This window comes from Manacus candei, unplaced genomic scaffold, assembly GCF_025592945.1.
Source record: "Manacus candei isolate 608988 ecotype Guabito, Panama unplaced genomic scaffold, ASM2559294v1 h1tg000023l, whole genome shotgun sequence".
NCBI lineage: Eukaryota > Metazoa > Chordata > Aves > Passeriformes > Pipridae > Manacus > Manacus candei.
Genome location: NW_026138071.1, coordinates 26,531,294 through 26,557,803, shown reverse-complemented (window position 1 = coordinate 26,557,803; position 26,510 = coordinate 26,531,294). Strand labels below are relative to the sequence as shown.

The 26,510-nt window shown below is 54.6% G+C and overlaps 1 protein-coding gene across 49 annotated transcripts in view; it reads left to right on the top strand.

The window, feature by feature from the left end:
* FTCD (formimidoyltransferase cyclodeaminase) overlaps positions 1 to 26,448 on the top strand; it is a 34,100-nt gene extending 7,652 nt beyond the window's left edge. For 5 of the 49 annotated variants that reach the window (XM_051787180.1, XM_051787179.1, XM_051787194.1 and 2 more), the window contains one exon: positions 15,663 to 15,940. In XM_051787180.1, coding sequence (XP_051643140.1) covers positions 15,663 to 15,923 — 261 coding nt within the window. In that variant the 3' untranslated portion in view covers positions 15,924 to 15,940. The other 44 variants (XR_007904487.1, XR_007904484.1, XR_007904485.1 and 41 more) reach the window with 44 other exon arrangements.
* Positions 26,449 to 26,510: the final 62 nt, after the last annotated feature.

The following is a 26,510-nucleotide window of genomic DNA, read 5'->3' as shown; positions in this document are numbered from 1 at the left end:
TGTGCCTGTGCTGGGAGCACTGAGCCTGAGTTCATGGTGGGGTCACCTGACTCACTCCATCAGCTGATGTCGGGAACCACCCTCCATCGTCTGTTTTTATTATATGTGGGACCTTTTTATATGTTTTATTATATATGTGACCCTTGTACTAGCTGGGAGCGGTGTGTTGACTTTTCTTACATACCCATCTTGATGGGCATGGCCAGGTTCACTGCTCAGCTGTGTCACCTCTGCCAGCCACACCCCTCCTCACCAGGGAGGGATCTGGTATTTAACAGGTGCCCGACAGCCCGGTTAGAGCCGTGCCAAGGACGGTGATCAGGAGTGCTGCCAGCATCGCCTCCTCTGGGAGCTTTTGGCCAGGTTTGGTGAGTGCAGGGCAGCGGGGAGCGCGGGCACAGCCGGAGCGGGGGCAGCCGAGGGTCAGGGTGCACTGTCCCCATGGGCGCTGCTGGACCAGACACGTGTCCCCAGTCCTTGTGGTCCATGGGGACATGAGCTGGACACCCGGGTTTGTTATTGCCATTAACGATGGAAACCACAGGCTGGGCTTTGGGTGTGCCTGGAGGTGGGGACAGTGGCTCTGGGGGTTGGTGCTGTCTCCCAGAGGGACAGGAGGGCTGTCATCGAGGTGTGCAGGGGGATGGCAGTCCTGGGGAAGCGAGCGCGGTCTCTGCTCCCAGGGCAGATGTGTGGGACAGAGGAGTCAGGTCCCAGCTCTGGGCAGGGCAATGACATCCCTGTGGCAGGAGGTGACTGATGGTGCTTGTCCTTCCCTTTCAGCTCACAGACCACTGAAGATGTGTGACCCCCACCACGGTGAGCGACCATGGGGCCAGACAGGGCTGTGGGTACCACACAGCCATCAGGGCTCAGAGAGGAGCCCAGGGCAATGGCCACAGGCACCTGGGGGGGATTCCCTGCATGCCAGAGGGGTGTGGGATGTCATTTGTGAGGAAGAGGTAGACTGGGAGGGGCCCTTTGGGTGCATGGATACACCAGCTCCCTGCACTGTCTGTCCAGGGAGAGCCTGTGTCTGCCTGCTAACAGCTCTCCTCTTCTTCCTAGGCATACCACGACCACACCATCCACTTTGCCCTCCTGGTCCTCCAGGACACCATGGTCCCTACCCTGGTGGCCCTGCAGTCTGCCCCCCGGGCTTCCCTCCACCTGGCCATGGGCATCCTCCCCATGGGCACCACCCCCATGGGCACCACCCCCATGGACACCACCCCCATGGACACCACCCCCATGGACACCATCCCCATGGACACCACCCCCATGGACACCACCCCCATGGACACCCCCATCCAGGACCACCTCACGGCCATTAGAAGTAACATAAGAAGCACCATAAAGAGAAGCAATCCAAGCACCATGGAGACAAGGTAAGAGTGAGGCAACAATAGACCCTTCTGATTTTCTGCTGTGGTCCTTCAGGCCCCCTTCCCCCATACCACAGCATCCAACCTGGACAGCTGGGACTCTCCTTTCCCACCCTGTGGTGACTGGAGCGCGCTGCCAAAACCTCAGTGGCTTTTTTTTAGACATGGAAACTCCTGTTGTATTAATAAATAGGCAAGAACAAACCATATTAAGTGAGTAATTTGAAAAACAGTCCATGAGATTCCTTGAAGGCATTTAAAACAGTGATATGGCTCAGGGCGCACCATGCAGTGCATTAAATCACAGGATTTGTCCTGCTCATCTGAGAGTGAGTCATGTCCACATGTAAGTGACATTCACTCAGTGTCTTGCTAGAGGAACTGTTCAGTTCCTTCTCAAAAAAAACCCAAACTCAAACCCATGATCAAAATAGAAACCAAGAAAGGAGAAGCAATTCCTTGTGCTAGGAGTAGATTCTGCAGAAAATGCTGTTACAGGGATGGGCACTGTCCAGAGCAGGTCAGAGTCAGGGACTGCTAAACGTACCCCCAGTTCCAATATCAGAAGTGGGAGCATTTCCAAAACAAATCAAACTCTCTCACTGGGTAACAACTCTGCCCGTGATCTGCTCTGATGTTTGCCCTTGCTTGTAGAGAGCACAACCCTTCTGGAATTTGCTTTATTGACCTAAAGAGCCTTGAAAAAAACTAAGAAACACCCCCCAAGCTCCCCACAATATGGGGCACCCACGACAGGGTCACTAACACATCTCAGGAATGCTGTGAAAGAGAGTCTTTTTGCTGGTGCCCTAAAGTTGTTTTCTCTCCTCCAGCACTCCAGTGACTCAAGCAGCAGCTCTGACTCTGACTGAAGATCTGGCATCTCCCACCTTCAGCAAAACACGAAGCCAAACACCTTGTGGGAACTCCCTGAACTCCCCTTTCCCTTACAGCAGTGTTTTGCCTGCTGACTGATTTTCTTGTGTTTACATTGTAAATGATTTGTCCTGGAATCTCTTAAGTCACTGGACAGCATCTCCATTGTCTGTCTTTTGGGAGAGCCTGCTGAAAGTCATCATGTGCTTGTCTGCAATCTGCTGGTGTCCGTGTGTTTTTTCCTGGGCAATGGTGCCATCTGCCAACGTGGATCCTACTGCTCGTATAAGTCCTTAGACTTCGTATGAGCTTTCCCAGCTAGAGTAGAGGGGCTGGCTGGGGACACTGTATATTATGTGGGCTGCCATCCTCAACAGCAGGGTAATAAGTGCTGGGAAAGATCTCACCATGGCAGAGCGAACATCCCGCAGTTTGGCACAGCCCATCTCCCCCAGATTTCCTGCCAGCGCAGCCTCGTCCATCCTTGTTGCAGTGCTGGCTGCGTGTCTGTGCGTGCTGGGGCAGGGGGATTTCATTTGTGCAGCCCCTCTCTGCTTGCAGCCATGTCTTGTCCTTTGTCCCTTGAGGCTGCAGCAGGACTTGTCATGACGGAGCTGACGCAGCCGTGCTGCTCCTTGCAGGTGGTCAGTTCACTGGGTCTGGACTCCCTGTCTCCATTTCACCTGCAGGAGCACATCCTTGAGTAGGGACCCCCATCCCATCCTACTTTGTATCACGGTGCCCATCCCTGCCTGGATGGGGGGATCCTGCTGCCTGCATCTTTCACTTGGCTTGTTTTGGGAGCAGTGTCTGCTTCCGGCCACTTGTGGAACAGCAGGTCACTTGAGCAGGCAGTGGGAGCAGGTTTGGTGGCCAAATTGGAGCGTTAAATTCCCTTCCCCATCCCCATGCCAACTTTCCCTGCCTCTGGCTCACCCGCTGGCCTCTAAGGAGAGATGCTGTGCGGCAGCAGCCAGCGGGAGAGGTGAGCTGGGCTGGTGGGCACTGTCAGGCTGGGGAGCACAGGCACCCAGCACTGAGCCAGGGCTGTCCCCCCTCCCAGGCTGTCGTGGTTTGAATTTTGTGTTCCTCCAGAGGCTAAGAAAAGTGGTAGACCCCAAGGCGTGGAAACCCCTGGAAGTTTTGAAGTTCTGCCCAATGAGCGCTCCTGCAAAAATGTCAACATCCCACAAGCTCACAGGAAGAGATGAGTTGTAGTTTGGTTGTTGTTGTAGAGAGGTGGCCATGTTGTAGAGCCACGAGGAAGGGGCTCTGAGCCCCTTGGACCCTCTGGACCCCCCAGCCCCTGGCTGGGGGGGGAACTGCAAAGACCTGGAACAGTGCTAGGCTGGACTAAGTGTTTTGTAGTTATGCCGGGAGATGTCTTCTGCATGGGCACAGAGCAGCAGCCGGCACTGACCAGAGAAACGGTGGCAGAGAGCCAGAGATAAGAACCTGAACTGGGGGAGCAGCAGAAACAACATGCAGCACCGCAGAGAAGACTCCTGGAAGGAGAGTCGAGGAGAAAGAGAGTCAGCAGTCTGAGAGACAGAGTTCTGGGGTAAGACTGTACCAGATCCCCTAAAACTCCCTTGAGATCCCTCTTGGAGAAGAGGGACATGGACTCCTATTTTAGGAGAAGAGTTTTAGACATGCAGCACCGGAGAGAGAGGAGCTGAGAAGCTCAAAAGACGTCCCGGAGCTGGACTGGGACGGCCAGAGGAATGCGGGGGGAGTTGACCTTGGCTCTCCCCTTGCACTGCTGCCACGGTGGCAGCCTGAGAGACAGGGCACAGAGGCCCTGCAAGAGATACCAGACCGTCACGAAGACCCCCCTGTGTCTTCCTGATATGACGTGGTGATACGACCTTGTCTGCGGTTACGAAGCCCACGGAAGACCCCTCGGTTGGAGGCGATGGGGCCGAGAGAGGCTTGAATACCTCCCTCGTGAGTGCTGGCAGAAAGCCAGCTATCAGCTGCTGCATGTGGAGAAGACAGACTGCTGCCTCAGAAGATGCTGCTGCTTAAGGACTGGAAGGGATCTGTCCTTTCCCTCCTGGACTTTTATTTGGAGGGGAGAAGAGATCTGATCATTGTAAATACACATGTCATGGTAGAGATAGTTTGTGATCATGTGTATAATATGATATGGTATTTATTTGTACAGTCATTGTAATATATTTCCGTTTCCCCTACTTTGAGTCTGGTGTGTTTTGTCTGGAAAAACCCATCTCACATTAGGTTGAGATGTGGGAGGGGGAATGGAGCTAGGGAATTGGATTTTGGGGCTATTTCAAACCATGACACAGGCGCATGGCTGCCATGCAGCAGGGACTGAAGACGGCCGTGAGGGTGCCCTATGCCCTGGCAGAGAAGGTGAGTGGGCTCTGGCCTGCTCTGAAGGAACTGGCACAACACTGCAACCTGGTCTGCAAATCCGACATCCAGGAATGTCCCCAGGCTCACACTCTGCCCTGCAAAGTGTCCTCATGTCCTGACCTGCAGGGATCATCTGTCCAGCTGTGCTTCCCAAACAGGCCCAGTGCTTTCCACCCACTATTTGTCAGCTTGCAAAAACAGCTCCTTGTAGGAGAGTTGACCTCCACCAGCCCTTGCTTGAGTTTCCTGTTGTGTGTGGCAATGCTTCCCACTGTTTGAGCTACATCCTGAGAATCCCACCAGATTGGAAAGTGTTCTGTGCCGCTTGGTGTTGGAGGGTGGAAGTCCTGCAGGGTAAGGGGTCTGCTCTTCTGCAGCACAGTGTGCTGGTGCTGGTTGATGAGGAGAGCTGCTCGCAAGCCTGTCTTTTCCCAGGTGGGAGCCAAAATGCTGGAAGCAGCTGTGTTTGGAGCTTACTTCAATGTCATGATCAACCTCAAAGACATAACGGATGAGAAGTTCAAGCTTGTGGTAATAAGCAGGGGCTGTGTGTGTGCCCCAGGCCTGGTGGTGGGGCTGAGGAGGGACAGAGAGGAAGCCCCTGGGACCACTCGTGCCCGGGCACTCCCTCCCTTTGCCACCAGTGGGATGCATGGGGTGATGGGGGATGGCTCCTGTGTTCTGTTGAGCAGTAAACGACACATCTTGTCCCCACACAGATGTCCCAGAAGGTCTCCGGGCTGCTGGAAGAGGCAAAGCAAGAGTCAGCACTTGTGCTGGCACTGCTGGAGAAGCGGGTGGCCTGAGGAGGGCTTGGGAGTGGTCTGGGAGTTCTGCAGTGGCAAATAAAGCTGGGAAACCCACTTGTCCCTGTGTTGCTCTTTTGGTATCGGCCTCTGGAGATCCCAGTGTCACATTCCCTGCTGGCCTTTCCCTGGCCAAGGGGGATTTTTACTGTCTGGGTCTTGGACTCCAGACTTCCTTCCCCCCATCCCTGGGACATTAGGAGAAGACTGGGCTGGCACTGCCTGGGATCACAGGGATCCTAACAAAGGGGGTGGCAGGGACCCAGTGGGACTGCCCGTGAGGGGTGCTTGTGCAAGGGTGCTTCCTGACCCTGCACACACTTGTGTTTTATGCCCAGAAACCCCACAAAGCACTCTCCTACCCTCTATGTGGGGCAAGACTTGGCCCAGTCCCTTTCTGCAAAGTGTCTTTTTGGTGGTGTGTGACAATTCCAGCCTGTTGCATTGCCTGGAAAGGGAGCACTGCCAAGCACGCAGCGACATCAGGGTGTTAGCAGGGAGATGGGGATGAAATGGATTGGGATGGGATGGGATGGGACGGAATGGGGAGAACTCTATTCCCTCCCCATAGATCCCTCCCTAAGAGGAAGATCTGAAAATTGGGGCAGCCAGCCCTGCCTCCTGTCCCTGCTGACGGGTGTGATGGCAGATATCACCTCCTCCACCTCACACCACAGCAGCACCCTGAGCAGTGTCACAGGGAGTCACAATCCCTCCCCTGAACCCCGCTGTCCCACAGCACCATCTGTGGGAGGGTCACCCCTGTCCCTGGACACTGTGCCTGTGCTGGGAGCACTGAGCCTGAGTTCATGGTGGGGTCACCTGACTCACTCCATCAGCTGATGTCGGGAACCACCCTCCATCGTCTGTTTTTATTATATGTGGGACCTTTTTATATGTTTTATTATATATGTGACCCTTGTACTAGCTGGGAGCGGTGTGTTGACTTTTCTTACATACCCATCTTGATGGGCATGGCCAGGTTCACTGCTCAGCTGTGTCACCTCTGCCAGCCACACCCCTCCTCACCAGGGAGGGATCTGGTATTTAACAGGTGCCCGACAGCCCGGTTAGAGCCGTGCCAAGGACGGTGATCAGGAGTGCTGCCAGCATCGCCTCCTCTGGGAGCTTTTGGCCAGGTTTGGTGAGTGCAGGGCAGCGGGGAGCGCGGGCACAGCCGGAGCGGGGGCAGCCGAGGGTCAGGGTGCACTGTCCCCATGGGCGCTGCTGGACCAGACACGTGTCCCCAGTCCTTGTGGTCCATGGGGACATGAGCTGGACACCCGGGTTTGTTATTGCCATTAACGATGGAAACCACAGGCTGGGCTTTGGGTGTGCCTGGAGGTGGGGACAGTGGCTCTGGGGGTTGGTGCTGTCTCCCAGAGGGACAGGAGGGCTGTCATCGAGGTGTGCAGGGGGATGGCAGTCCTGGGGAAGCGAGCGCGGTCTCTGCTCCCAGGGCAGATGTGTGGGACAGAGGAGTCAGGTCCCAGCTCTGGGCAGGGCAATGACATCCCTGTGGCAGGAGGTGACTGATGGTGCTTGTCCTTCCCTTTCAGCTCACAGACCACTGAAGATGTGTGACCCCCACCACGGTGAGCGACCATGGGGCCAGACAGGGCTGTGGGTACCACACAGCCATCAGGGCTCAGAGAGGAGCCCAGGGCAATGGCCACAGGCACCTGGGGGGGATTCCCTGCATGCCAGAGGGGTGTGGGATGTCATTTGTGAGGAAGAGGTAGACTGGGAGGGGCCCTTTGGGTGCATGGATACACCAGCTCCCTGCACTGTCTGTCCAGGGAGAGCCTGTGTCTGCCTGCTAACAGCTCTCCTCTTCTTCCTAGGCATACCACGACCACACCATCCACTTTGCCCTCCTGGTCCTCCAGGACACCATGGTCCCTACCCTGGTGGCCCTGCAGTCTGCCCCCCGGGCTTCCCTCCACCTGGCCATGGGCATCCTCCCCATGGGCACCACCCCCATGGGCACCACCCCCATGGACACCACCCCCATGGACACCACCCCCATGGACACCATCCCCATGGACACCACCCCCATGGACACCACCCCCATGGACACCCCCATCCAGGACCACCTCACGGCCATTAGAAGTAACATAAGAAGCACCATAAAGAGAAGCAATCCAAGCACCATGGAGACAAGGTAAGAGTGAGGCAACAATAGACCCTTCTGATTTTCTGCTGTGGTCCTTCAGGCCCCCTTCCCCCATACCACAGCATCCAACCTGGACAGCTGGGACTCTCCTTTCCCACCCTGTGGTGACTGGAGCGCGCTGCCAAAACCTCAGTGGCTTTTTTTTAGACATGGAAACTCCTGTTGTATTAATAAATAGGCAAGAACAAACCATATTAAGTGAGTAATTTGAAAAACAGTCCATGAGATTCCTTGAAGGCATTTAAAACAGTGATATGGCTCAGGGCGCACCATGCAGTGCATTAAATCACAGGATTTGTCCTGCTCATCTGAGAGTGAGTCATGTCCACATGTAAGTGACATTCACTCAGTGTCTTGCTAGAGGAACTGTTCAGTTCCTTCTCAAAAAAAACCCAAACTCAAACCCATGATCAAAATAGAAACCAAGAAAGGAGAAGCAATTCCTTGTGCTAGGAGTAGATTCTGCAGAAAATGCTGTTACAGGGATGGGCACTGTCCAGAGCAGGTCAGAGTCAGGGACTGCTAAACGTACCCCCAGTTCCAATATCAGAAGTGGGAGCATTTCCAAAACAAATCAAACTCTCTCACTGGGTAACAACTCTGCCCGTGATCTGCTCTGATGTTTGCCCTTGCTTGTAGAGAGCACAACCCTTCTGGAATTTGCTTTATTGACCTAAAGAGCCTTGAAAAAAACTAAGAAACACCCCCCAAGCTCCCCACAATATGGGGCACCCACGACAGGGTCACTAACACATCTCAGGAATGCTGTGAAAGAGAGTCTTTTTGCTGGTGCCCTAAAGTTGTTTTCTCTCCTCCAGCACTCCAGTGACTCAAGCAGCAGCTCTGACTCTGACTGAAGATCTGGCATCTCCCACCTTCAGCAAAACACGAAGCCAAACACCTTGTGGGAACTCCCTGAACTCCCCTTTCCCTTACAGCAGTGTTTTGCCTGCTGACTGATTTTCTTGTGTTTACATTGTAAATGATTTGTCCTGGAATCTCTTAAGTCACTGGACAGCATCTCCATTGTCTGTCTTTTGGGAGAGCCTGCTGAAAGTCATCATGTGCTTGTCTGCAATCTGCTGGTGTCCGTGTGTTTTTTCCTGGGCAATGGTGCCATCTGCCAACGTGGATCCTACTGCTCGTATAAGTCCTTAGACTTCGTATGAGCTTTCCCAGCTAGAGTAGAGGGGCTGGCTGGGGACACTGTATATTATGTGGGCTGCCATCCTCAACAGCAGGGTAATAAGTGCTGGGAAAGATCTCACCATGGCAGAGCGAACATCCCGCAGTTTGGCACAGCCCATCTCCCCCAGATTTCCTGCCAGCGCAGCCTCGTCCATCCTTGTTGCAGTGCTGGCTGCGTGTCTGTGCGTGCTGGGGCAGGGGGATTTCATTTGTGCAGCCCCTCTCTGCTTGCAGCCATGTCTTGTCCTTTGTCCCTTGAGGCTGCAGCAGGACTTGTCATGACGGAGCTGACGCAGCCGTGCTGCTCCTTGCAGGTGGTCAGTTCACTGGGTCTGGACTCCCTGTCTCCATTTCACCTGCAGGAGCACATCCTTGAGTAGGGACCCCCATCCCATCCTACTTTGTATCACGGTGCCCATCCCTGCCTGGATGGGGGGATCCTGCTGCCTGCATCTTTCACTTGGCTTGTTTTGGGAGCAGTGTCTGCTTCCGGCCACTTGTGGAACAGCAGGTCACTTGAGCAGGCAGTGGGAGCAGGTTTGGTGGCCAAATTGGAGCGTTAAATTCCCTTCCCCATCCCCATGCCAACTTTCCCTGCCTCTGGCTCACCCGCTGGCCTCTAAGGAGAGATGCTGTGCGGCAGCAGCCAGCGGGAGAGGTGAGCTGGGCTGGTGGGCACTGTCAGGCTGGGGAGCACAGGCACCCAGCACTGAGCCAGGGCTGTCCCCCCTCCCAGGCTGTCGTGGTTTGAATTTTGTGTTCCTCCAGAGGCTAAGAAAAGTGGTAGACCCCAAGGCGTGGAAACCCCTGGAAGTTTTGAAGTTCTGCCCAATGAGCGCTCCTGCAAAAATGTCAACATCCCACAAGCTCACAGGAAGAGATGAGTTGTAGTTTGGTTGTTGTTGTAGAGAGGTGGCCATGTTGTAGAGCCACGAGGAAGGGGCTCTGAGCCCCTTGGACCCTCTGGACCCCCCAGCCCCTGGCTGGGGGGGGAACTGCAAAGACCTGGAACAGTGCTAGGCTGGACTAAGTGTTTTGTAGTTATGCCGGGAGATGTCTTCTGCATGGGCACAGAGCAGCAGCCGGCACTGACCAGAGAAACGGTGGCAGAGAGCCAGAGATAAGAACCTGAACTGGGGGAGCAGCAGAAACAACATGCAGCACCGCAGAGAAGACTCCTGGAAGGAGAGTCGAGGAGAAAGAGAGTCAGCAGTCTGAGAGACAGAGTTCTGGGGTAAGACTGTACCAGATCCCCTAAAACTCCCTTGAGATCCCTCTTGGAGAAGAGGGACATGGACTCCTATTTTAGGAGAAGAGTTTTAGACATGCAGCACCGGAGAGAGAGGAGCTGAGAAGCTCAAAAGACGTCCCGGAGCTGGACTGGGACGGCCAGAGGAATGCGGGGGGAGTTGACCTTGGCTCTCCCCTTGCACTGCTGCCACGGTGGCAGCCTGAGAGACAGGGCACAGAGGCCCTGCAAGAGATACCAGACCGTCACGAAGACCCCCCTGTGTCTTCCTGATATGACGTGGTGATACGACCTTGTCTGCGGTTACGAAGCCCACGGAAGACCCCTCGGTTGGAGGCGATGGGGCCGAGAGAGGCTTGAATACCTCCCTCGTGAGTGCTGGCAGAAAGCCAGCTATCAGCTGCTGCATGTGGAGAAGACAGACTGCTGCCTCAGAAGATGCTGCTGCTTAAGGACTGGAAGGGATCTGTCCTTTCCCTCCTGGACTTTTATTTGGAGGGGAGAAGAGATCTGATCATTGTAAATACACATGTCATGGTAGAGATAGTTTGTGATCATGTGTATAATATGATATGGTATTTATTTGTACAGTCATTGTAATATATTTCCGTTTCCCCTACTTTGAGTCTGGTGTGTTTTGTCTGGAAAAACCCATCTCACATTAGGTTGAGATGTGGGAGGGGGAATGGAGCTAGGGAATTGGATTTTGGGGCTATTTCAAACCATGACACAGGCGCATGGCTGCCATGCAGCAGGGACTGAAGACGGCCGTGAGGGTGCCCTATGCCCTGGCAGAGAAGGTGAGTGGGCTCTGGCCTGCTCTGAAGGAACTGGCACAACACTGCAACCTGGTCTGCAAATCCGACATCCAGGAATGTCCCCAGGCTCACACTCTGCCCTGCAAAGTGTCCTCATGTCCTGACCTGCAGGGATCATCTGTCCAGCTGTGCTTCCCAAACAGGCCCAGTGCTTTCCACCCACTATTTGTCAGCTTGCAAAAACAGCTCCTTGTAGGAGAGTTGACCTCCACCAGCCCTTGCTTGAGTTTCCTGTTGTGTGTGGCAATGCTTCCCACTGTTTGAGCTACATCCTGAGAATCCCACCAGATTGGAAAGTGTTCTGTGCCGCTTGGTGTTGGAGGGTGGAAGTCCTGCAGGGTAAGGGGTCTGCTCTTCTGCAGCACAGTGTGCTGGTGCTGGTTGATGAGGAGAGCTGCTCGCAAGCCTGTCTTTTCCCAGGTGGGAGCCAAAATGCTGGAAGCAGCTGTGTTTGGAGCTTACTTCAATGTCATGATCAACCTCAAAGACATAACGGATGAGAAGTTCAAGCTTGTGGTAATAAGCAGGGGCTGTGTGTGTGCCCCAGGCCTGGTGGTGGGGCTGAGGAGGGACAGAGAGGAAGCCCCTGGGACCACTCGTGCCCGGGCACTCCCTCCCTTTGCCACCAGCGGGATGCATGGGGTGGATGGGGGATGGCTCCTGTGTCCCTTTCTGCAAGGTGTCTTTTTGGTGGTGTGTGACAATTCCAGCCTGTTGCATTGCCTGGAAAGGGAGCACTGCCAAGCACGCAGCGACATCAGGGTGTTAGCAGGGAGATGGGGATGAAATGGATTGGGATGGGATGGGATGGGACGGGAAAAATTGCTTCCCTATAGATCCCCTAAGAGGAAGATCTGAAGACTGGGGCAGCCAGTCCTACCTCCTGTCCCTGCTGACCCAGTGTGATGGCAGATATTATCTCCTCCACCCTTCTCTGAACCCCGCTGTCCCACAGCACCATCTGTGGGAGGGTCACCCCTGTCCCTGGACACTGTGCCTGTGCTGGGAGCACTGAGCCCGAGTTCATGGTGGGGTCACCTGACTCACTCCATCAGCTGATGTCGGGAACTGTAACCACCACCCTCCATCGTGTGTTTTTATTATATGTGGGACTGTTTTACGTGTTTTATTACGTGTGGGACCCTTGTGCTGGCTGGGAGTGGTGTGTTGACTTTTCTTACACAACCAAATGATGGCCATGGCCAAGGTGGTGCCGGGTTCACTGCTCAGCAGTGTCACCTCTGCCCGCCACACCCCTCCTCACCGAGGAGGGATCTGGTATTTAACAGGTGCCCGACAGCCCGGTTAGAGCCGTGCCAAGGACGGCGATCAAGAGTGCTGCCAGCATCGCCTCCTCTGGGAGCTTTTGGGCAGGTTTGGTGAGTGCAGGGCAGCGGGGAGCACGGGCACAGCCGGAGCGGGGGCAGCCAAGGGTCAGGGTGCACTGTCCCCATGGGTGCTGCTGGACCAGACACGTGTCCCCAGTCCTTGTGGTCCATGGGGACATGAGCTGGGCACCCGGGTTTGTTATTGCCATTAACGATGGAAACCACAGGCTGGGCTTTGGGTGTGCCTGGAGGTGGGGACAGCGGCTCTGGGGGTTGGTGCTGTCCCCCAGAGGGACAGGAGGGCTGTCATCGAGGTGTGCAGGGGGATGGCAGTCCTGGGGAAGCGAGTGTGGTCTCTGCTCCCAGGGCAGATGTGTGGGACAGAGGAGTCAGGTCCCAGCTCTGGGCAGGGCAATGACATCCTTGTGGCAGGAGGCGACTGATGGTGCTTGTCCTTCCCTTTCAGCTCACAGACCACTGAAGATGTGTGACCCCCACCACGGTGAGTGACCATGGGGCCAGACAGGGCTGTGGGTACCACACAACCATCAGGGCTCAGAGAGGAGCTCAGGGCAATGGCCACAGGCACCTGGGGGGGATTCCCTGCATGCCAGAGGGGTGTGTGATGTCATTTGTGAGGAAGAGATAGACTGGGAGGGGCCCTTTGGGTGCATGGATACACCAGCTCCCTGCACTGTCTGTCCAGGGAGGGCCTGTGTCTGCCTGCTAACAGCTCTCCTCTTCTTCCTAGGCATGCCACGACCACACCATCCAGTTTGCCCTCCTGGTCCTCCAGGACACCATGGTCCCGGCACAGGTCCCCACCCTGGTGGCCCTGCTGTCTGCCCCCCTCCACCTGGCCATGGGCATCCTCCCCATGGGCACCCCCATCCAGGACCACCTCATGGCCATCAGAAGCATGATAAGAAGCACCATAAAAAGCACCATAAGGACAAGCACTCTAAGCACCATGGAGACAAGGTAAGAGTGAGGCGGTAAGAGACCCTTCTAAATTTCTGCTGTGGTCCTTCAGGCCCCCTTCCCCCATACCACAGCATCCAACCTGGACAGCTGGGACTCTCCTTTCCCACCCTGTGGTGGCTGGAGCGTGCTGCCAAAACCTCAGTGGCTTTTTTTTAGACATGGAAACTCCTGTTGTATTAATAAATAGGCAAGAACAAACCATATTAAGTGAGTAATTTGAAAAACAGTCCATGAAATTCCTTGAAGGCATTTAAAGCATTGATATGGCTCAGGGTGCACCATGCAGTGCATTAAATCACAGGACTTGTCCTGCTTATCTGAGAGTGAGTTGTGTCCATATAAGTGACATTCACTCAGTGTCTTGCCAGAGGAACTGTTCAGTTCCTTCTTAAAAAAAAACAACAACAAACAACCCCAAACCCAAAGAAATTAAAAAACAAAACAAAAAAAAACAAAACAAGCAAAAAAACCAAAACCGAAAGAGGCGAAGCAATTCCCTGTGCTAGGAGTAGATTCTGCAGAAAAGGCTGTTATAGAGATAGGCACCATCCAGAGCAGGTCTGAGTGAGGGACTGCTAAACACACTCCCAGTTCCCACATTGGAGGCGGGTGCATTTCCCAAACAAATCAAGCCATCAGCTCCTTCCACTGGGTAACAGCTCTGCCTGTGATCTGCTCTGATGTTTGCCCTTGCTTGTAGAGAGCACGACACTTCTGGAATTTGCTTTATTGACCTAAAAAGCCTTGAAAATAATTAAGGAACACCCCACAAGCTCCCCACAATATGGGGCACCCACGACAGGGTCACTAACACATCTCAGGAATGCTGTGAAAGAGAGTCTTTTTGCTGGTGCCCTAAAGTTGTTTCCTCTCCTCCAGCACTCCAGTGGCTCAAGCAGCAGCTCTGACTCTGACTGAAGATCTGGCATCTCCCACCTTCAGCAAAACACGAAGCCAAACACCTTGTGGGAACTCCCTGCATGTAGCTCTACTCCCTTCCCCTTTCCCTTACAGCAGTGTTTTGCCTGCTGACTGATTTTCTTGTGTTTACATTGTAAATGATTTGTCCTGAAATCTCTGAGTCATTGGACAGCATCTCCATTGTCTGTCTTTTGGGAGAGCCTGCTGAAAGTCATCATGTGCTTGTCTGCAATCTGCTGGTGTCCGTGTGTTTTTTCCTGGGCAATGGTGCCATCTGCTAACGTGGATCCTACTGCTCGTAAAAGTCCTTACACTGCGTATGAGCTTTTCCAGCTAGAGTAGAGGGGCTGGCTGGGGACGCTGTATATTATGTGGGCTGCCATCCTCAACAGCAGGGTAATAATTGTTAGTGAAAATGCTCACCATGACAAAGGGAACCTCCCGAAGTTTGGCACAGCCCATCTCCCCCAGATTTCCTGCCAGCGCAGCCTCGTCCATCCTTGTTGCAGTGCTGGCTGCGTGTCTGTGCGTGCTGGGGCAGGGGGATTTCATTTGTGCAGCCCCTCTCTGCTTGCAGCCATGTCTTGTCCTTTGTCCCTTGAGGCTGCAGCAGGACTTGTCATGACGGAGCTGACGCAGCCGTGCTGCTCCTTGCAGGTGGTCAGTTCACTGGGTCTGGACTCCCTGTCTCCATGTCACCTGGAGGAGCACATCCTTGACTAGGGACCCCCATCCCATCCTACTTTGTATCACGGTGCCCATCCCTGCCTGGATGGGGGGATCCTGCTGCCTGCATCTTTCACTTGGCTTGTTTTGGGAGCAGTGGCTGCTTCCGGCCACTTGTGGAACAGCAGGTCACTTGAGCAGGCAGTGGGAGCAGGTTTGGTGGCCAAATTGGAGCGTTAAATTCCCTTCCCCATCCCCATGCCAACTTTCCCTGCCTCTGGTTCACCCGCTGGCCTCTAAGGAGAGACGCTGTGCGGCAGCAGCCAGCAGGAGAGGTGAGCTGGGCTGGTGGGCACTGTCAGACTGGGGGAGCACAGGCACCCAGCACTGAGCCAGGGCTGTCCCCCCTCCCAGGCGCATGGCTGCCATGCAGCAGGGACTGAAGACGGCCGTGAGGGTGCCCTATGCCCTGGCAGAGAAGGTGAGTGGGCTCTGGCCTGCTCTGAAGGAACTGGCACAACACTGCAACCTGGCTCACACTCTGCCCTGCAAGGTGTCCTCATGTCCTGAGCTGCAGGGAGCATCTGTCCAGCTGTGCTTCCCAAACAGGCCCAGTGCTTTCCACCCACTATTTGTCAGCTTGCAAAAACAGCTCCTTGTAGGAGAGTTGACCTCCACCAGCCCTTGCTTGAGTTTCCTGTTGTGTGTGGCAATGCTTCCCACTGTTTGAGCTACATCCTGAGAATCCCACCAGATTGGAAAGTGTTCTGTGCCGCTTGGTGTTGGAGGGTGGAAGTCCTGTAGGGTAAGGGGTCTGCTCTTCTGCAGCACAGTGTGCTGGTGCTGGTTGATGAGGAGAGCTGCTCGCAAGCCTGTCTTTTCCCAGGTGGGAGCCAAAATGCTGGAAGCAGCTGTGTTTGGAGCTTACTTCAATGTCATGATCAACCTCAAAGACATAACGGATGAGATGTTCAAGCTTGTGGTAATAAGCAGGGGTTGTGTGTGTGCCCCAGGCCTGGTGGTGGGGCTGAGGAGGGACAGAGAGGAAGCCCCTGGGACCACTCGTGCCCGGGCACTCCCTCCCTTTGCCACCAGTGGGATGCATGGGGTGGATGGGGGATGGCTCCTGTGTTCTGTTGAGCAGTAAACGACACATCTTGTCCCCACACAGATGTCCCAGAAGGTCTCCGGGCTGCTGGAAGAGGCAAAGCAAGGGTCAGCACTCGTGCTGGCACTGCTGGAGAAGCGGGTGGCCTGAGGAGGGCTTGGGAGTGGTCTGGGAGTTCTGCAGTGGCAAATAAAGCTGGGAAACCCACTTGTCCCTGTGTTGCTCTTTTGGTATCGGCCTCTGGAGATCCCAGTGTCACATTCCCTGCTGGCCTTTCCCTGGCCAAGGGGGATTTTTACTGTCTGGGTCTTGGACTCCAGACTTCCTTCCCCCCATCCCTGGGACATTAGGAGAAGATTGGGCTGGCACTGCCTGGGATCACAGGGATCCTAACAAAGGGGGTGGCAGGGACCCAGTGGGACTGCCCGTGAGGGGTGCTTGTGCAAGGGTGCTTCCTGACCATGCACACACTTGTCTTTTATGCCCAGAAACCCCACAAAGCACTCTCCTACCCTCTATGTGGGGCAAGACTTGGCCCAGTCCCTTTCTGCAAAGTGTCTTTTTGGTGGTGTGTGACAATTCCAGCCTGTTGCATTGCCTGGAAAGGGAGCACTGCCAAGGACGCAGCACCATCAGGGGTGTTTGCAGGGAGATGGAACGGGATGGGTTGGGATGGGACGGAATGGGGAGAACTCTATTCCCTCCCCATAGATCCCTCCCTAAGAGGAAGATCTGAAAATTGGGGCAGCCAGCCCTGCCTCCTGTCCCTGCTGACGGGTGTGATGGCAGATATCACCTCCTCCACCTCACACCACAGCAGCACCCTGAGCAGTGTCACAGGGAGTCACAATCCCCACCCTGAACCCCGCTGTCCCACAGCACCATCTGTGGGAGGGTCACCCCTGTCCCTGGACACTGTGCCTGTGCTGGGAGCACTGAGCCCGAGTTCATGGTGGGGTCACCTGACTCACTCCATCAGCTGATGTCGGGAACCACCCTCCATCGTCTGTTTTTATTATATGTGGGACCTTTTTATATGTTTTATTATATATGTGATCCTTGTACTAGCTGGGAGTGGTGTGTTGACTTTTCTTACATACCCATCTTGATGGGCATGGCCAAGGTGGTGCCGGGTTCACTGCTCAGCTGTGTCACCTCTGCCCGCCACACCCCTCCTCACGGGGGGATGGGTGGGGGTATCTGGTATTTAACAGGTGCCCGACAGCCCGGTTAGAGCCGTGCCAAGGACGGTGATCAGGAGTGCTGCCAGCATCGCCTCCTCTGGGAGCTTTTGGCCAGGTTTGGTGAGTGCAGGGCAGCGGGGAGCGCGGGCACAGCCGGAGCGGGGGCAGCCGAGGGTCAGGGTGCACTGTCCCCATGGGTGCTGCTGGACCAGACACGTGTCCCCAGTCCTTGTGGTCCATGGGGACATGAGCTGGGCACCCGGGTTTGTTATTGCCATTAACGATGGAAACCACAGGCTGGGCTTTGGGTGTGCCTGGAGGTGGGGACAGCGGCTCTGGGGGTTGGTGCTGTCCCCCAGAGGGACAGGAGGGCTGTCACCGAGGTGTGCAGGGGGATGGCAGTCCTGGGGAAGTGAGTGCGGTCTCTGCTCCCAGGGCAGATGTGTGGGACAGAGGAGTCAGGTCCCAGCTCTGGGCAGGGCAATGACATCCTTGTGGCAGGAGGCGACTGATGGTGCTTGTCCTTCCCTTTCAGCTCACAGACCACTGAAGATGTCTGACCACCACCATGGTGAGTGACCATGGGGCCAGACAGGGCTGTGGGTACCACACAGCCATCAGGGCTCAGAGAGGAGCTCAGGGCAATGGCCATAGGCACCTGGGGGGGATTCCCTGCATGCCAGAGGGGTGTGGGATGTCATTTGTGAGGAGGAGGCAGACTGGGAGGGGCCCTTTGGGTGCATGGATACACCAGCTCCCTGCACTGTCTGTCCAGGGAGAGCCTGTGTCTGCCTGCTAACAGCTCTCTTCTTCTTCCTAGGCATGCCACAACCACACCATCCAGTTTGCCCTCCTGGTCCTCCAGGACACCATGGTCCCGGCACAGGTCCCCACCCTGGTGGCCCTGCTGTCTGTCCCCCACGCCCCCCTTCTCCTGGCCATGGGCATCCTCCCCATGGGCACCCCCCATCGGGACATCACCCTCATGGGCACCCTCATGGGCACCCCCATCCAGGACCACCTCACGGCCATTAGAAGTAACATAAGAAGCACCATAAGGGCAAGCACTCCAAGCACCATGGAGACAAGGTAAGAGTGAGGCGGTAAGAGACCCTTCTAAATTTCTGCTGTGGTCCTTCAGGCCCCCTTCCCCCATACCACAGCATCCAACCTGGACAGCTGGGACTCTCCTTTCCCACCCTGTGGTGGCTGGAGCGCGCTGCCAAAACCTCAGTGGCTTTTTTTTAGACATGGAAACTCCTGTTGTATTAATAAATAGGCAAGAACAAACCATATTAAGTGAGTAATTTGAAAAACAGTCCATGAAATTCCTTGAAGGCATTTAAAGCATTGATATGGCTCAGGGTGCACCATGCAGTGCATTAAATCACAGGACTTGTCCTGCTTATCTGAGAGTGAGTTGTGTCCATATAAGTGACATTCACTCAGTGTCTTGCCAGAGGAACTGTTCAGTTCCTTCTTAAAAAAAAACAACAACAAACAACCCCAAACCCAAAGAAATTAAAAAACAAAACAAAAAAAAACAAAACAAGCAAAAAAACCAAAACCGAAAGAGGCGAAGCAATTCCCTGTGCTAGGAGTAGATTCTGCAGAAAAGGCTGTTATAGAGATAGGCACCATCCAGAGCAGGTCTGAGTGAGGGACTGCTAAACACACTCCCAGTTCCCACATTGGAGGCGGGTGCATTTCCCAAACAAATCAAGCCATCAGCTCCTTCCACTGGGTAACAGCTCTGCCTGTGATCTGCTCTGATGTTTGCCCTTGCTTGTAGAGAGCACGACACTTCTGGAATTTGCTTTATTGACCTAAAAAGCCTTGAAAATAATTAAGGAACACCCCACAAGCTCCCCACAATATGGGGCACCCACGACAGGGTCACTAACACCTCTCAGGAATGCTGTGAAAGAGAGTCTTTTTGCTGGTGCCCTAAAGTTGTTTCCTCTCCTCCAGCACTCCAGTGGCTCAAGCAGCAGCTCTGACTCTGACTGAAGATCTGGCATCTCCCACCTTCAGCAAAACACGAAGCCAAACACCTTGTGGGAACTCCCTGCATGTAGCTCTACTCCCTTCCCCTTTCCCTTACAGCAGTGTTTTGCCTGCTGACTGATTTTCTTGTGTTTACATTGTAAATGATTTGTCCTGAAATCTCTGAGTCATTGGACAGCATCTCCATTGTCTGTCTTTTGGGAGAGCCTGCTGAAAGTCATCATGTGCTTGTCTGCAATCTACTGGTGTCCGTGTGTTTTTTCCTGGGCAATGGTGCCATCTGCTAACGTGGATCCTACTGCTCGTAAAAGTCCTTACACTGCGTATGAGCTTTTCCAGCTAGAGTAGAGGGGCTGGCTGGGGACGCTGTATATTATGTGGGCTGCCATCCTCAACAGCAGGGTAATAATTGTTAGTGAAAATGCTCACCATGACAAAGGGAACCTCCCGAAGTTTGGCACAGCCCATCTCCCCCAGATTTCCTGCCAGCGCAGCCTCATCCATCCTTGTTGCAGTGCTGGCTGTGTGTCTGTGCGTGCTGGGGCAGGGGGATTTCATTTGTGCAGCCCCTCTCTGCTTGCAGCCATGTCTTGTCCTTTGTCCCTTGAGGCTGCAGCAGGACTTGTCATGACGGAGCTGACGCAGCCGTGCTGCTCCTTGCAGGTGGTCAGTTCACTGGGTCTGGACTCCCTGTCTCCATGTCACCTGGAGGAGCACATCCTTGACTAGGGACCCCCATCCCATCCTACTTTGTATCACGGTGCCCATCCCTGCCTGGATGGGGGGATCCTGCTGCCTGCATCTTTCACTTGGCTTGTTTTGGGAGCAGTGGCTGCTTCCGGCCACTTGTGGAACAGCAGGTCACTTGAGCAGGCAGTGGGAGCAGGTTTGGTGGCCAAATTGGAGCGTTAAATTCCCTTCCCCATCCCCATGCCAACTTTCCCTGCCTCTGGTTCACCCGCTGGCCTCTAAGGAGAGACGCTGTGCGGCAGCAGCCAGCGGGAGAGGTGAGCTGGGCTGGTGGGCACTGTCAGGCTGGGGAGCACAGGCACCCAGCACTGAGCCAGGGCTGTCCCCCCTCCCAGGCGCATGGCTGCCATGCAGCAGGGACTGAAGACGGCTGTGAGGGTGCCCTATGCCCTGGCAGAGAAGGTGAGTGGGCTCTGGCCTGCTCTGAAGGAACTGGCACAACACTGCAACCTGGCTCACACTCTGCCCTGCAAGGTGTCCTCATGTCCTGAGCTGCAGGGAGCATCTGTCCAGCTGTGCTTCCCAAACAGGCCCAGTGCTTTCCACCCACTATTTGTCAGCTTGCAAAAACAGCTCCTTGTAGGAGAGTTGACCTCCACCAGCCCTTGCTTGAGTTTCCTGTTGTGTGTGGCAATGCTTCCCACTGTTTGAGCTACATCCTGAGAATCCCACCAGATTGGAAAGTGTTCTGTGCCGCTTGGTGTTGGAGGGTGGAAGTCCTGTAGGGTAAGGGGTCTGCTCTTCTGCAGCGCAGTGTGCTGGTGCTGGTTGATGAGGAGAGCTGCTCGCAAGCCTGTCTTTTCCCAGGTGGGAGCCAAAATGCTGGAAGCAGCTGTGTTTGGAGCTTACTTCAATGTCATGATCAACCTCAAAGACATAACGGATGAGAAGTTCAAGCTTGTGGTAATAAGCAGGGGTTGTGTGTGTGCCCCAGGCCTGGTGGTGGGGCTGAGGAGGGACAGAGAGGAAGCCCCTGGGACCACTTGTGCCCGGGCACTCCCTCCCTTTGCCACCAGTGGGATGCATGGGGTGGATGGGGGATGGCTCCTGTGTTCTGTTGAGCAGTAAACGACACATCTTGTCCCCACACAGATGTCCCAGAAGGTCTCCGGGCTGCTGGAAGAGGCAAAGCAAGGGTCAGCACTCGTGCTGGCACTGCTGGAGAAGCGGGTGGCCTGAGGAGGGCTTGGGAGTGGTCTGGGAGTTCTGCAGTGGCAAATAAAGCTGGGAAACCCACTTGTCCCTGTGTTGCTCTTTTGGTATCGGCCTCTGGAGATCCCAGTGTCACATTCCCTGCTGGCCTTTCCCTGGCCAAGGGGGATTTTTACTGTCTGGGTCTTGGACTCCAGACTTCCTTCCCCCCATCCCTGGGACATTAGGAGAAGATTGGGCTGGCACTGCCTGGGATCACAGGGATCCTAACAAAGGGGGTGGCAGGGACCCAGTGGGACTGCCCGTGAGGGGTGCTTGTGCAAGGGTGCTTCCTGACCATGCACACACTTGTCTTTTATGCCCAGAAACCCCACAAAGCACTCTCCTACCCTCTATGTGGGGCAAGACTTGGCCCAGTCCCTTTCTGCAAAGTGTCTTTTTGGTGGTGTGTGACAATTCCAGCCTGTTGCATTGCCTGGAAAGGGAGCACTGCCAAGGACGCAGCACCATCAGGGGTGTTTGCAGGGAGATGGAACGGGATGGGTTGGGATGGGACGGAATGGGGAGAACTCTATTCCCTCCCCATAGCATCCAACCTGGACAGCTGGGACTCTCCTTTCCCACCCTGTGGTGGCTGGAGCGCGCTGCCAAAACCTCAGTGGCTTTTTTTTAGACATGGAAACTCCTGTTGTATTAATAAATAGGCAAGAACAAACCATATTAAGTGAGTAATTTGAAAAACAGTCCATGAAATTCCTTGAAGGCATTTAAAGCATTGATATGGCTCAGGGTGCACCATGCAGTGCATTAAATCACAGGACTTGTCCTGCTTATCTGAGAGAGAGTCGTGTCTCTGTAATGGACATTCACTCAGTGTCTTGCCAGAGGAACTGTTCAGTTCCTTCTTAAAAAAAAAACAAAACAACAAACAACCCAAAACCCAAAGAAATTAAAAAACAAAACAAAACAAAACAAACAAAAAAAAACAAAACTGAAAGAGGAGAAGCAATTCCCTGTGCTAGGAGTAGATTCTGCAGAAAAGGCTGTTATAGAGATAGGCACCATCCAGAGCAGGTCTGAGTGAGGGACTGCTAAACACACTCCCAGTTCCCACATTGGAGGCGGGTGCATTTCCCAAACAAATCAAGCCATCAGCTCCTTCCACTGGGTAACAGCTCTGCCTGTGATCTGCTCTGACGTTTGCCCTTGCTTGTAGAGAGCACGACACTTCTGGAATTTGCTTTATTGACCTAAAGAGCCTTGAAAAAAATTAAGGAACACCCCACAAGCTCCCCACAATATGGGGCACCCACGACCGGGTCACTAACACATCTCAGGAATGCTGTGAAAGAGAGTCTTTTCGCTGGTGCCCTAAAGTTGTTTTCTCTCCTCCAGCACTCCAGTGGCTCAAGCAGCAGCTCTGACTCTGACTGAAGATCTGGCATCTCCCACCTTCAGCAAAACACGAAGCCAAACACCTTGTGGGAACTCCCTGCATGTAGCTCTACTCCCTTCCCCTTTCCCTTACAGCAGTGTTTTGCCTGCTGACTGATTTTCTTGTGTTTACATTGTAAATGATTTGTCCTGGAATCCCTGAGTCACTGGACAGCATCTCCATCGTCTGTCTTTTGGGAGAGCCTGCTGAAAGTCATCATGTGCTTGTCTGCAATCTGCTGGTGTCCGTGTGTTTTTTCCTGGGCAATGGTGCCATCTGCTAACGTGGATCCTACTGCTCGTAAAAGTCCTTACACTGCGTATGAGCTTTTCCAGCTAGAGTAGAGGGGCTGGCTGGGGACGCTGTATATTATGTGGGCTGCCATCCTCAACAGCAGGGTAATAAGTGCTGGGAAAGATCTCACCATGACAAAGGGAACCTCCCGCAGTTTGGCACAGCCCATCTCCCCCAGATTTCCTGCCAGCGCAGCCTCGTCCATCCTTGTTGCAGTGCTGGCTGCGTGTCTGTGCGTGCTGGGGCAGGGGGATTTCATTTGTGCAGCCCCTCTCTGCTTGCAGCCATGTCTTGTCCTTTGTCCCTTGAGGCTGCAGCAGGACTTGTCATGACGGAGCTGACGCAGCCGTGCTGCTCCTTGCAGGTGGTCAGTTCACTGGGTCTGGACTCCCTGTCTCTGTTTCACCTGCAGGAGCGCATCCTTGAGTAGGGACCCCCATCCCATCCTACTTTGTATCACGGTGCCCATCCCTGCCTGGATGGGGGGATCCTGCTGCCTGCATCTTTCACTTGGCTTGTTTTGGGAGCAGTGGCTGCTTCCGGCCACTTGTGGAACAGCAGGTCACTTGAGCAGGCAGTGGGAGCAGGTTTGGTGGCCAAATTGGAGCATTAAATTCCCTTCCCCATCCCCATGCCAACTTTCCCTGCCCCTGGCTCACCCGCTGGCCTCTAAGGAGAGACGCTGTGCGGCAGCAGCCAGCAGGAGAGGTGAGCTGGGCTGGTGGGCACTGTCAGACTGGGGGAGCACAGGCACCCAGCACTGAGCCAGGGCTGTCCCCCCTCCCAGGCGCATGGCTGCCATGCAGCAGGGACTGAAGACGGCTGTGAGGGTGCCCTATGCCCTGGCAGAGAAGGTGAGTGGGCTCTGGCCTACTCTGAAGGAACTGACACAAGGCTGCAACCTGGCCTGCAAATCCGACATCCAGGCTCACACTCTGCCCTGCAAGGTGTCCTCATGTCCTGAGCTGCAGGGAGCATCTGTCCAGCTGTGCTTCCCAAACAGGCCCAGTGCTTTCCACCCACTATTTGTCAGCTTGCAAAAACAGCTCCTTGTAGGAGAGTTGACCTCCACCAGCCCTTGCTTGAGTTTCCTGTTGTGTGTGGCAATGCTTCCCACTGTTTGAGCTACATCCTGAGAATCCCACCAGATTGGAAAGTGTTCTGTGCCGCTTGGTGTTGGAGGGTGGGCGGGGGGTTCATGGTTGGGTCGCCTGACTCACTCCATCAGCTGATGTCGGGAGCTGTAACCACCACCCTCCATCGTCTATTTTTACATGGGACCTTTGTGCTAGCTGGGAGTGGGACCTTTGTGCTAGCTGGGAGTGGGACCTTTGTGCTAGCTGGGAGTGGTGTGTTGACTTTTCTTGGGTGCCATGGTTACAGTCCTGGTGCAGGGTGGTGCCAGTTTGACTGCTCAGCAGTGTCACCTCTGCCCGCCACACCCCTCCTCACCGGGGAGGGATCTGGTATTTAACAGGTGCCCGACAGCCCGGTTAGAGCCGTGCCAAGGACGGTGATCAAGAGTGCTGCCAGCATCGCCTCCTCTGGGAGCTTTTGGCCAGGTTTGGTGAGTGCAGGGCAGCGGGGAGCGCGGGCACAGCCGGAGCGGGGGCAGCCGAGGGTCAGGGTGCACTGTCCCCATGGGCGCTGCTGGACCAGACACGTGTCCCCAGTCCTTGTGGTCCATGGGGACATGAGCTGGGCACCCGGGTTTGTTATTGCCATTAACGATGGAAACCACAGGCTGGGCTTTGGGTGTGCCTGGAGGTGGGGACAGCGGCTCTGGGGGTTGGTGCTGTCCCCCAGAGGGACAGGAGGGCTGTCATCGAGGTGTGCAGGGGGATGGCAGTCCTGGGGAAGCGAGCGCGGTCTCTGCTTCCAGGGCAGATGTGTGGGACAGAGGAGTCAGGTCCCAGCTCTGGGCAGGGCAATGACGTCCCTGTGGCAGGAGGTGATTGATGGTGCTTGTCCTTCCCTTTCAGCTCACAGACCACTGAAGATGTGTGACCCCCACCACGGTGAGCGACCATGGGGCCAGACAGGGCTGTGGGTACCACACAGCCATCAGGGCTCAGAGAGGAGCTCAGGGCAATGGCCAAAGGCACCTGGGGGGGATTCCCTGCATGCCAGAGGGGTGTGGGATGTCATTTGTGAGGAAGAGGTAGACTGGGAGGGGCCCTTTGGGTGCATGGATACACCAGCTCCCTGCACTGTCTGTCCAGGGAGAGCCTGTGTCTGCCTGCTAACAGCTCTCCTCTTCTTCCTAGGCATGCCACAACCACACCAGCCAGTTTGCCCTCCTGCTCCAGGATACCCTGGTCCTGGCACGGGTCCCTACCCTGGTGGCATTGCAGTTTGCCCTCCTGCTCCTCCAGGATACCCTGGTCCCGGCACAGCTCCCTGCCCTGGTGGCCCTGCAGTCTGCCCCTCGTTCCCCCCTCCACCTGGCCATGGGCATCACCCCCATGGGCACCACCCCCATGGGCACCCCTCATGTGGCCATAATCCCCATGGACACCCCCCTCCGGGACCACCAGGAGTGCAGGTGTGTCCCCCTGACTGCCATCAGAAGCACCATAAGAAGAACCATAAGAAGCACCATAAGAAGAAGCACTCCAAGCACCACGGAGGCAAGGTAAGAGTGAGGCGACAGCAGACACTTCCTTATTCCTGCTGTGTTCCTTATGACCCCCTTCCCCTATGCCACAGCATCCAGCCTGGACAGCTAGGACTCTCCTCTCCCACGCTGTGGTGGCTAGAGCACGCTGCCAAAATCTCTACGGCTTTTTTTAGATATGGAATTTCCCATTAAGTTAATGGGAGTCAAGGATGAGTCATAGTAAGTGAGTAATTTGAAAAGCAGTCCATGAAATTCCTTGAAGGTGTTTAAAGCAGTTATGTGGCTCAGGGTGCACCATGCAGCTCACCCAAGACTAAGTTATGTCTCTATAAGTGACATTCACTCAGTGTCTTGCCAGAGGAACTGTTCAGTTCCTTCTCAAAAAAAACCCAAACTCAAACCCATGATCAAAATAGAAACCAAGAAAGGAGAAGCAATTCCTTGTGCTAGGAGTAGATTCTGCAGAAAATGCTGTTACAGGGATGGGCACTGTCCAGAGCAGGTCAGAGTCAGGGACTGCTAAACGTACCCCCAGTTCCAATATCAGAAGTGGGACCATTTCCAAAACAAATCAAACTCTCTCACTGGGTAACAGCTCTGCCCATGATCTGCTCTGATGTTTGCCCTTGCTTGTAGAGAGCACGACCCTTCTGGAATTTGCTTTATTGACCTAAAAAGCCTTGAAAAAAACTAAGAAACACCCCCAAGCTCCCCACAATATGGGGCACCCACGACAGGGTCACTAACACCTCTCAGGAATGCTGTGAAAGAGAGTCTTTTTGCTGGTGCCCTAAAGTTGTTTTCTCTCCTCCAGCACTCCAGTGGCTCAAGCAGCAGCTCAAGCAGCAGCTCTGACTCTGACTGAACATTTGGCATTTCCCACCTGCACAGTACTGATCAGCAAAACATGAAGCCAAACACCTTGTGGGAGTGCCGTGCCCTGCCCTGCGTGTTTTTCTGTTCCCCTTCCCTTTCCCTTACAGCAGCATTTTGCCTGCTGACTGATTTTCTCGGGTTTACTTTGTAAATGATTTGTCCTGGAATCTCTGAGTCATTGGACAGCATCTCCATCTTCTGTCTTTTGGGAGAGCCTGCTGAAAGTCATCATGTGCTTGTTTGCAATCTGCTGGTGTCTGTGTGTTTTTTCCTGGGCAATGGTGCCATCTGCTAACGTGGATCCCACT